A 12,506-nucleotide genomic window follows, 5' to 3' on the forward strand; every position below is an offset into this window, starting at 1 on the left:
ACTCCTGTGCTTTTGAAACACTAGAGGGCTCACTGAGTGCTTTTGGAGTTCGATTTTGGTTTTGATGTTATGACTATAAACCTCCAAATGTCTAAAGAATAGATGTTCTAAAAGTGCATTTTTTTAGGAGGAAAGTTACTTGTAAGCTTAATGATTTTCTAGACTTTCTAGAAGAGTTCTATATTAACATTATTATTAGTTAAAAGAGATGAATTAGGTTCCTTGCTTAGTAGATTCTGGTATTTTGTTTTCCTAAAGTTTTGTATTTTTTTCAAAATACTGGTTTTGTCTCTCTGCTTGGCTTTTTGTGTTCACACATTCTCATTTCCTAAGAAGCAATTAGACAAATGTACCTGAGTAGTTAGACTCGGGAAAATGGGCGGACATTTTGGAAAAAAACCCAAACATTAACATGCAATAATAATAGTAATTATTATTATTAAAAGGTTGTGTGTGGGTTAGCTTCCTGTCTCACTGACTAGGAGTTGACTCACAACAGGGTAATAGGAGTGGTTTCCATTAAGAGCTCACACAGGCATTTACAATGCAATATGATCAAAATGTCAATCTGCCAAAAAAACTATAGGCAAGTGAGTACATATGGGATATCCTGTAGCTTCATGTACTTTGTGACTGTTAGGGCTGAACTGAACTGAATTTGTAGCTGTTATGCCTCTCCCCATTGGCAACTCTGATGCTCATGGCAGTCTGATTTGGGGAATGAGACAGGAGAAAAATTTCACTTGCCAAAGCTTTTGTTTCCTGAATTGACTTAATATGGGAATAGATGAGCACTACATCTCTTATGCAAGAGAAAGAGCAAGGACATGCTAGGAGAAATAGGAGGGGAAAAGGAAAGGATTCTGGCAGAACTGGACTGAGCATTTTTAATTTTGTTACAATACTGCAGATTTAAGCACTTTGTTTCAGAGTGTTGAATTAAAAGTTTGGTTAAAAAAAAAAAAAGAAAAAAGAAAAAAAAATAAAAAGAAAATAAGAAGGACTCTTCTTCTGTGTGGTGTTCCCAGATTCATATTAAGCAAATTAAGATTTAGATGTGAATTTATGAGAAAATAAGGTTAGACAAAGCTTAGAAAATGTCAGGTTCAGTGTCATGCAGGGTTTAGCCTGCTGAAATCTTGAAAAATTTGTACACTAATATCTAAAGCTGAGCTTGCAGGTCTGGCACATGATGGTAGGGCAGAATAAATCTTTGTTGTATAATATGCAAAATACTGGAAAATGTCAGTTGGTAAATTAGAAAATATGCTGTGGTTAAATGATCTGTTTCACATGATCTTGACTTCTGTAGCCAGGGACTGGGAATGCTCCATAGACATAAAGTCTACCACTTGGCTGCCTATTCTCAGTTCTGCTCTGGGTCAAAATGCCCCATCCTTGAAGAGCTCACAAGCCATTTTTCAGTGAAGTCAAGCAAGGGACACTGTTCCCACCATCTGGCATATTTGTGCTATCCATGTCCCGCGACAATTTCCACAGAGCCTCTTACTTGCTGCCTTTGAGCTAAGATCTGACACTAGGCTAACCTTCTGCTTGAAAATGCTCATGTAATAAGTGCAGGTGCCAATTTTATATAGTTGTGAAGCTGGACATGTAAGTGCTCTAGAGTAAATTGACTTCCCTGAATTTTCATGCAGCATGGGTGTGCGTTTAGGCTTCTGTAAGTAGCAAAGAAATGTTTATTGTTACTAGCACAGCAGTACCCTAGAAAAATTGTTGTCGTTTATTGTAGTCTGGGTTAATGAAGATTCTGAATTAATATAATTTCTCTATGTGATTGGAGCAAAGGAAAGAGGTGGGAAGAAAGTGCAGGATTACTATTATCAGTGTGTTCCAAGGCTGTTGCTTTTAAATTTAGGATTATAACTGTTATTTAACAGAATTATCCTTGACACACGTGGCCTCAAAGAAGAGGTCTGAAAGCAAGGGCAGAGCAATGTTGTCTGCTGGCAGCCTGAAGCAGTATCTTTGAAAAGGTCTGAAATTGTCACTTTTTGTCTAGAAGATGACCTTGGGCATTCCCAGCCTTGTGCAGGGCAGGAGGAGGGACAACAAGGAGCCAAAATATTTCCCTCTGTTACGTAAAGTCAGGTTGTTTGTGGTGACCCCTAAAGAAGCTCTCTTCCTGAGCAGGTGCTAAAGGGGGCTGCTGGTAAAGGAAAGTGTTGGACCTGCTGAAGTGGCAGTGGTCCTTCACCAAGCCTGAGAGCTGTGCATGTTGTCCTCACTGTATGCTTGGGGAGGGAGGGACAGGTGGGCTTCTGGCTGTGACTCTGGACCACCTCCATAAAGGGCAGTTTGGGTTAGGTCTGGCTGATTGTGGTGGGAGAGAGTGTGAGGGGTCCTTGAGTCAATCTGCGGCCCCGGTATCTGACGTGGTTGTCCTCTGCTTTTAGTGCTGAGATGTTGTGATGAGTTCTTTGGGGCAGTTTCCCAAAGGGGAATTAATTTTTATGCAAAACATGTTTTTGTAATGATATGTGTATTTATTTGTGCAAAAATGACATGTAGAAAGTAGCTACAGATGCTTACAGTAGCGTTTCATAGAAGAAATTTCATCATCATAGAAGATTATATCATAATAACCTCAAATCTTCTCTTATGATTGTTCTACCTGCCCACTTAAGCTTTGTTCTGTTATTATCCATTCTGAGTTTGAACCAACTAGTTTTATACAAAAAAAGTTTCTTTTAGAATCTGAAAACTATTGTGAGCTTAGTTTTCACCTTAAAATTCCTGCTGTAGGGGAAAAGCTTGTTTAAAAAAAAAAAAAAAAAAAAAAGTTCAGTCTGTTTCAGCGGTGTATGTACAAGGCAAAAAAAATATCTTATAATCTTACTTGGATTACTTTGTATAGTAAGTTTCCTTCCTAAAATTTAATGATTTTTATTATGTCTTGATCATAAGCATACAGGTATCAGTAGAGATGTCAAGAAGTGACATGAAATGTTGTTATATACAAATTAAATACATTCATTAGAAATGTAAAATACATTAACCATACCACTACCATCACAATTACGGACACTTATTTCTGTACTGAGTGTATGCATAAGCTTAATTAAGCATTGAATTAAACATGTTTAATATTGAGAATGTTCTCAAGTCAGTATTTGCTGTGGCTTCTTGCTAAATCAACACTATAATCCTGCTTTCGTTTCCCTACAGATGATGAAACATGCCTGGGATAATTATAAGCGTTACGCATGGGGATTAAATGAACTGAAACCCATATCTAAGCAAGGACATTCAAGCAATTTATTTGGTAAGTAGAGTGTATTTTTGTGCCTGGTGACGTTAGTATAAAACAGTAAATCAGCTGAAGAGCTTATAGGTGATAAACACGTGTTCTTCTTACCCTCTTCTTACCTCATGCAGTATGGTATTTCTTGCTCATGTATAGAAAATGACAGTATATCAAGAGGATGCTTTCTGTCACTTTTATAGATTGCCTTCTGAATGAGAATAAATGAAGCATGTCATTGCTGCATGATAAAGATGTAGTTTTGTTCCATTAAATACTGCCCTGCCTTAAACTTTTCCTATGAAGTGGAACTCATTGATGTCACATTCCATAAGCAGGAAACAAAAACTGTAATGGGGAAAAAAAATCCTCTGTGAGGAGCAAGAGGTACTCTCTGCTGTCATGAAGGTAGCTGAAGCTGTCTTCAGGAATTCCCAGGAATTTATTTCCATTCCTTAAAAAAAAATTGAAAACTGTTAATCTGTATCAGTCATGCTTACTTGTCAGGCTTTGTCTTTTATGAAAATAACCATTGTTTTTACCTCTAAATGTTGCACAGGTGATGTTTAAATTATGCTCAAGTTGTTATTGGTGTAGAACAAATGTGAAGCTGAAAAGTTCTAGTAGGAAAGGCACATTGCAGAAATTCATTGTAATGAGGCAAAATTAGGGCTGGATAAATAGCAGCTGAAGAGCAGCAGCATTCTGAGGAAGCATAAGAAAACAGTACTATGAACTCTTCAGATTCACAGAAAAGTGATAATTAAACTGTTTGACAACAATCTTTGTATTCAAATAGCTTCTGTTTTCCAAACAGAAAGCTGAAAAATGAACTAATTTCTATAGCTGAGACAAAATCAATACATTACTTTGATTTTAACAGGAACTTATTATGTTGAATGTTTGGAAAAGATAGTTTAAAGTGAAAACAGTTCCTAAAACAGCTTAAATAGAGCACTTATCAAATTTTCAGCTATATTTGGAAGTTGCTAAGAGACAGCAGTTTGACTGCAAAAATACTTTTGAAAATAAAACATCTACATTGATCTTGCCTGCACTGCTTGTCTACATAAGGTAACATTAAAAATATTGCTCGGTAATTGTTATAGAGTTAGTTATTGGATATTAAACATTAATTGGGTGCTTGAAACCAAAATAGTTTGAGTGGATTTCAGGGTTAACTTAGTCTTCTCTTCTGTTTTCTTGAAAGCAAAATTTTTAAAAATTGCCTTCATTCAGATGACTGATAGTTTTTCAGTTTGATATCATATTTGAATAACTGTTTAATGCAGCCCTATTTTCTTAGAGGACAACAACGGAACATGATGTTGTGAAAATGAAAATGCTAAATCTAGTTTCAGTGGTACCAGAAATGGTTTTAAAATTTCCAAGATTTGAGTTCCTAATGATAATGCATGGATTCACAGAAAAAGCAGTATTATGTATTAACTTGTAAAATACTTAGAAGAAATTCTGTGAATGTTGTGTAATAATAATTGACTGCAGGCTCTGCTCAGTGTGATGCAGGACAAGTGTTGAATTTGAAACTGCCAGAGTCAGTCTAAATGCAGATCACTTTCTCATCATGGTCATGAAGTATAAGATCTTATTGCTGAAGAGATTTCCTTATTGATCTTGGTGGAAAATCTCTTTCTGCTGAATTGCTTTACAGAATACTAAAGAGCAGCATATATGGAAACTGTCATAAGCTATCCTTTTCCTCACTCTGTAACCTCCTTTTTTTCACAGTAGCATCCTCAAATCACTAATTAATCACTAATCACTAAATCTGTACCGTAATATGCCTTCTTTTTAATACAGTAATGACAGGATGAGCTGGTTTGGGGGTTTTGTTGTTGGTTGTTTTTATTTTGGCAGGGGTGATGGTGCTAAACCCAGGCCATGAATGAAACCAACTTTTGAAGACAAGCACCTTCCTTGATCTTGCTGGTTTTCTGTGAACAGCTTGTGTGGACAGTTTACTTTATATGTTGTAAGTAATCTTTAAACTGGTAGGCTGCAGACACATGTTACGAGCAGAAGTTTCTTCCTCTCACATGTGCACACTAAATAGAATGACTGTCTGGGAGAGGCTGAAGCATAAATAAACCAAAATACTTCTGAAACATAAATAATTTTGAAGTATTTCAACTTCTGTCCATTTCAAAGTCTTCTTAGCACATCCATGCAAGGTATTTATTTCCTCCTATTTTCCATTTTAGCTCTTACCATGTTATCTTAGGAAGTAACGTTATTGTGGGATTTTTATAGTTTATTCCAACTGCAAAGAATTCAGTTGCAGTAACAACTATTTGAAAAGACGGAAGTGGAAAGTCAAAAGCTGTTGTCTCCATAGCATTCTTATTAGGTTAATTTCAGGAAGAGTACAGGTGTTTCTAGACTAATTAAGTAGTTGGAATAGCTAAACATCTGTTGCGCCATGCCTGTGCAGCAGCTAAACAAGGCATGTCTCCTGTGACTCTTGCTACAAGAACTAATCATTCTCCACCCAGCACCTGGTAGAATGTAAGCTCTGAGTAAGTGCTGTTAACTTTTAATATTTTACCCTTTGAAGTTTCAGATTATTGTTAATGTTTGTTTAAACAGAGCTTTTTCCATCTACCCTCCTAGTGTGGAAGTGGCAAAATCACAGGTTTGCCCCCCCCCCCTCCTTTTTTTTTTTTTTCACAGCACCCCACCACTGGCACCACTGACCCCTAACCCAGAAGCTATTCCTCTCCAGGCTTTCTGTACTAATTTGAAAACTAATGAGCATTGCTGCACTGGTGTTTTCTGAACGTAAAATAAACATTACTAAAGGGCTTTTTTAATTATCAGTAACTGTATTTCATGTGCAGTACTGGAAGTTTAATAATATTGTAACTTGTGGGCATTGTATAATTTGAAAGTGAAAAAGGACCTTTTCTGGAGAGCAAAAGTAAGGCATTTAATAAATACACACAATCTACAAAGCTGAAGTACTATAATTTAGCAAGAGCCTGTTCCTTCCCACTTAGAACTGATTTTTGTAGTTTGTTGTACAGAGTATTGAAGTGTATGAAGATTTTTAAAACCTGCCAAAAATCATACTAGACTCTCTTGCTTTGTGCAGCAATGTGGTTTTTTAAACTGTAAGTTTATTTCTGTAGCTCAAGAAAATTAGCTGTACATGTATTGAAACAACATGTTAATTTAAATGGAAAAGCTTCAACATCTTCTCCCACACACATATCTTGTTTCATTTCACTGATGCTGCTGGATTCTGTGGAATTCTGGATTTCAGTATGTAGTCTTAATCTTGGAAGTGAGCCTAACATCTTTCCCAACTAAATTAATAGAAACTTGTCTTAAGAACAGCATTAGTAGATATGTGGATGAATGAATGGTTCAGCGCAGCATTTGTGAGAGGAGGTCACGCTGCACAGCCGCTGTTTTGGGGGGTTTTTTTGTTTGTTTTTCAAAGAAGGTCAGTATGAAGACAAGCTGATTGCCCATTCAGATTTCCAAAAGTCATTTTTAGGGATTATTACTGGCCTTCTGCAGAGATCCAGTACAGCTGAGGCCACACACTCAAATTATTTAGCACAGCACTGGAAAATCAAGCGGCCAGAGCGACATTTTGGCAGTGGTGACAAGTTACTGGAGGTTGCTCCAGCAATGACAAACTGCATGCAGAGCTGCATACCCAGAGGGGTTCCCCAGCAGATGATAATTGCTCTTAAAAATAGTAAATGGGGTCTAACATAACTATCCATTTAAACTGACGTATGGTAACATGGGAGATGCAATTCAAAGGTAAAATACAGATCTGATGGACTTGGAGACAAAATAAGTAGTAAAGGTTGAAAACTTCTCAGTATGATGTATGAAGGCCCATAAACAGTGGCATAGATAGTGTGAATAAGGATATATTTTTTCTTCTGGGGAGCAATACCCTTTGTGAGGGGTGGAAATATCACATCAGAAGGTGGCATGTTCAAACAAGCAAAAGAAGGTGGTTCATGATGAATTGTGTAGCTGAGCTGCATGAGTGCCAGAAGTGTGGTGGATGCCAAAGCCTTCCATGGAGAGCAGGGAGATAAGCAATGGAAGAGAATTTCTTCGAGCTCCATTAAATAAAAAGGTGCCAGAGCTGGCTCTGAACTTCACAGGTACACAAAATACTAGAGATTGGAAGAGTATTCTAGAAATATCACAGCATTGTTTCATGTTACCCATATGAAAAGTTAGATCTGTAAAAAATTGAAAATAATGCTTCTTTTCCCAGCAGCTGGTAATAGTGACTGAAATTTATAAAGGTTGTTGGGCTTCTGCCAATACTTGAGGAGGATTTTTTCCATGTTTTGGCGTAGCACACTTTAATAATTAATCATTCTTGACACTTTAAATTGCTAATGATACTGGATAGGAACCTTTTCAGTGAACTTTTAAAAAAAGCTAAGCAGTGTTTTAAAGTGTGAGTCAGCTTTTGAAGCAGTGCTCTTAACCTACAGCTCTAATCAAAACATGAACTTTGTCAAACCTATATGTATTGAATATGTTGAAAATGATGCATTTCAGAGTCATTACTGTACAATTTACATTCATGTAGAGCTGAAAAAATAGGTGCTTGGCTGATTTTTTTTAATTTGCATGGTTAATATTAGAAAATAGCTCATCATTCCCTGTGTTGGGAAAAACTCAGCTGTTCTTAATGTCCAGATTAAGAAAAAATGTGACATATTACATTTCCTTATTTTTGGCTGGAATTTTGAGTCTGAAATGACAAACGGGAGATAGATTGCAGAGAATAAATTGCTTTGACTGAGATTCTTTAATTTACCATATCTGGAAGATGACAAGTTTGCCTCACTGGCTGAAAACAATAAAGAGTCTAAGAAGATCAGCATGGGGGCTGAGTGCAATTCAAATGCAGCTATGAATAAAATTACCTTTTTCTTTTCTACAGTAGTACATAGTAGGCCTAAAAAGTAATTCTTATGACAGTAATAAATATATTTTTGAACTGTTGCACTCTTTTGAAGGGATATCTATGATTATTTTTATGTGCTAAATGTCCATCACATTAAAAAAAAGCAAATATGATAATGTCCTGTATTAATTTTCATACTTCACAAGAGAAATAAAAAATGTAACTGTTTTTCTTCATGAGAAAAACAACCAACATTCTGTTCATCTTTTACATTCGTGAAACACCATGAAATCATAGTTTACAACACTTGTCGGATGGTGAACTGTTAATGTTCAAGCGAGCTTGTTTGTAGCATGACCTGAAGCCACTTCATAGTTCATCTTTCCTTACCCTCCATTTCTGTCATATGCTTTGCCACAGTTTCCTTCCAGTCAGAATATGAGACATAGTGAAAAAAGAAAAGCATCTGAATTCAAAAGAGTAAGGGGCCTGGCTTCCATTGTGTTAAGGCAGTGCATTAGGATACATGTCTGAAACTTTATTCCATGTAATGTTGTGTATGATATGCTTACAGTTCCCAAATGTTCAAACATATATTTGTGTATTTTTGTATAGACATCTGTCTCCAAATGTATTTGATGTTCATCATCTAGATGTTCTGGAGAACCAAACCCTAAACTTGTTACACAAGGGATGGGAGGAAAATTATAAACAACTATTAAGTGCACCGACATGCACTGATTCTCATGTCTTGCCTGTATTCTATTTCAGACTCTTTTGGCAAAAATATAAATTGTGTCTAGAAGCCTGGACTAGTCAAAGAAAAGCTTCTTTTGGCCCACCCTCCAAACAGTTTGGCCATAAGCCAGTTGTGGTTCTTAAACCATATGGCCACATATGCTCTGTCACAGAGCTGTGCTAATAAGCTTGTCATCTGTAGCAGTTCTTGCAGTGACACCCTGGAAACTCATAAAAAGTTAATCATCCTTTGATCACTTTTTTTTATTCAGCACTGCCTCCTTGCCTCTGAGGTGCTATTCTGTTCTCTAATGTAATTTTCTTTTCTTTCTTGTCTGCATATACCTTTGTGTTGTTAAATATTAAAAAGCATGCTGCTTAAATGGACCCACTGTGTACTACCCAGGGGTGATCTAGACTGCTTTGTGCTTTATATCACACTATTCTGAAGTGTTGGATAATCAGCCACCTTTTTAAACATCCACAAATCTTGCTAGCAGTATTTTCTTTTTATCTTCTTATTTTCTTCCATATCCCTGCTAAAGATTTCAAGTGTTAAATGGGAAAGCATGCTCTGTAGATGTTGTTTGGTAGTACACTTGCAGTTTTATGTTGATAGATTTATTTTCTTTCTTTTCAGTTAACTGGCTTGTAGGCTATTCATCACTTACATGGAATAAACGATGCTGTTAGTAAAGAGGAGAGAGATAAACAAGCAGGTTTAACAAAGCAAGTAAAATGGAGCATATATTAGTATTTGTCCTGGAGGTTTTGGTAGAGACTTATGTTTCACTTTCGTGGGCTTGTACATCTGCTTCTCTCTTTTATCATCAAAATTACTAACTTCAACCTTATGGTTAATGAACTTCAAGGCCATTTTCTCTATCCTGCGGTATACTATTCTTTGTATTATCTGCAAAGTATATCTGTAAATACCTGATGTGTATGAATTTGCTGCAAGTATTTCTTGTAGTATCTTCCTTCTGCCTAGGGCAAATATGAAACTCAACCACAGTGACTGACACTTTGCTGCCACTTTTTATAGCACAGTGCTCACCGTTAATCAAATCTAAAACAGTACCTTAGGATTATAACAAAACAGTCTTCCTGTCCAAACACTGTGTCGTGTGAGTGTGTATTGTAATTTCTTAGCAATAATCTCTGCCCCTTGCAGACTATGACTGCTGTGTAATTAATTCCTTGGGAATGTTGTATAGGAACTAACATGAATGATAACTGTTTTAAGGACCTATGTGGTGTGCTTTTAGAAGAATAGCATATATAGGAATTGTGAAATATGTGATCTTGAAAAATATTCTTTCTTTTTATCTTTTTTTCTCTTCTCCCTTCCCTCCTCTTGTTTGTCTGACTGGTTATAAATGAGTTGTTCAGCTCTATAGTTTCTCTTAGACTCTTAAAGTTGGATTATTCAGCTGGCAAATTTAATATAAACTATAGTCATTCAGAAATCATCATTCTGACCTCTAAACTGACACTTTGCATTCTGAGTTCTTTTATCAAGAAATTTGAATTGTAACTGTTTGAAACAAACTTGACTATATAATTGTCTCACTAATTGCTTTATTCTGTTTTCTAGACCCTTCAGAATAATAGCAAAAGTTGTTTCAAATCAAGAAAGAGCTACGTGAGATTCTCCCCCTTTTTTTTTCTGTCTGCTTGAAGGGCAAAGTTTATGCTCTAAGCAGGGCATGTAGGCCAGATTCAGGGAAAAAAAAATAAAATCGTGGGAAGTGGGTGACTCCAGAGGCAATTTCTCAATAAGGCTGAGTTCTCCTCTTTTTCTTCCCATTCAGTAGTGAGTAGTAAGGTACTCAAGTACTAATCCTTGAAATTGAAAGCTCAACTGTTTGGAGATGTTGCTAGCTGTATTACAAGAGGATTATCACAAAGAATGTCATTGCACAGTGAGCCTGTCACAATTCACTCGTGGAAATCAGGTTATAGATGATTTTTTTCCTTAAGTAGAGCTCAGTTTTAAAAGTTCACTAGGAGCTGTTTTTGATATGTATAATTACTAAGCATATTCAGAGTAGTGTTGAAGTTGTGTTCCTGAGCAAATGTCCTCCAGCAGTTTTCTGCAGTCATTCTGACTTTCTCATGAGCTCAGGAAAAATACAGGTTAATTAGGAAAGTTTAAATGAATGCTTTTCTTTAATATGAGAAAAAGCTGGTCAAGTTCCAAATAAAGTCTGAGAAGATATGATGGATGCTTCAGTGGAATGCCTGAAGGAAAAAGTATAGATTAATTCCTTCATAGTAGGAAAGGGATGTCCCAAGAAGGATGGTATAAGCAAATAGCAGCTGCTAAAGAGAGGGTGTCTGGTTCTGCTAAATGTACCAAGTAACTGCTAAAATAATCTCAAATGTTACTTTGCTTAAGAGGAGAAAGAAAAATGGAAAATTTATTTTCTGCCTGGAAGCTTAGCTTAGGAAGGTGATGTCAATTCTGCTATATGGAAGTCTCCAACCCAGTCACTTCCTCATTTCATGAGGAAGCAGAAAACTTTAATGCTAGTAAACACTGGAGTTGACTTAAATAGTGGATTTCCTGGTTAAATATGAATAAATTAGTTCTGATGCTTGATGAGTCTACAAAAGTTATTTTAATGAGGTATTTCAGAGGCAAGATGATAACCATGTTCTGTAAAGTTAGTTGTAGCTATTGTCTTGCTATTTGCCCAGTGCAATCCATTGTTGAACAGCCAGCTATTTACCTGAGTCACTAGCCCTGTTGGGGAAGAGAGGGATTGAATCCAATTACTTCCTTCGTTTCTTGCAACCTAAATTATTTTGCAGTTCTAAATGTTTAACTTGTATCTAGGTTCTTCTCTAAAGTATATCTTAATGGTAGTTACCATTTGTAACAAGGACTGCTGAAGCCAAGGTTGCAAGTATAAAATTGAGTAAGGCAGCCAAAATTGAATTTTTTACACTATGCAGAAAATAAGAATTGAAACTCTTCTTAGATGAAAATGATGAAAAGCATGGGAAAATCACTTAAATGGCTTTATTTTCTTTCCTACTCTACATAAGCTTTTCAGTAGAGAATCATGAATATTTAATCCATTCTAAGTGAACATACTTACGATATTTCAACTTCCAGCATTAGGTGGAGGCTAACATCATGTTCCATAACAAGAGTTTTAAGGATGCTCTGAAAACTGGTGTCTGGCAGGCTCTCCTGAGCTGAGAAATTCACATTTGTACAAGTCTCCCTTTGCTGTGTTGTGCAAGTTACATGGTGATGCAAAGTATCAGAATATTTTTTTCAGAGAGGGTATTTCTTAAATGGCTTTCTTAACTGAAATGTGTTGGGTACTTCCCAGTTTCTTAAAACTTCATGCATATCTTTGAGTATAAAGATACAAAAGCAACTGATTTTTTTTTCACTCCAATCTGGAAGATATAGTAATTTCTCAGTTTATTGAGATTTATTGTATTTTATGAATTACTTTTTACAGTGAACTGTTCTATCAGTGTTTAAAAATGCAAAAAATGCATGAAATTAAAAATGCTGATAATAATAATGCTGATAATGCATCAGAACTCCTCTTCAAAACTTAATTGGTA

General features: G+C 36.1%; 1 protein-coding gene across 2 annotated transcripts in view; it reads left to right on the top strand.

Moving 5' to 3' along the window:
- The window catches only part of MAN1A1 (mannosidase alpha class 1A member 1), a 136,544-nt gene that overhangs the window by 33,723 nt on the left and 90,315 nt on the right, over positions 1-12,506 (top strand). For both annotated transcript variants that reach the window (XM_030447126.1, XM_030447127.1), the window contains one exon: positions 3,190-3,286. In XM_030447126.1, the coding sequence (XP_030302986.1) occupies positions 3,190-3,286 (97 nt within the window). The remainder of the gene's footprint in view (positions 1-3,189; positions 3,287-12,506) is intronic.

Source organism: Calypte anna, chromosome 3 (genome assembly GCF_003957555.1).
Source record: "Calypte anna isolate BGI_N300 chromosome 3, bCalAnn1_v1.p, whole genome shotgun sequence".
Lineage (NCBI taxonomy): Eukaryota > Metazoa > Chordata > Aves > Apodiformes > Trochilidae > Calypte > Calypte anna.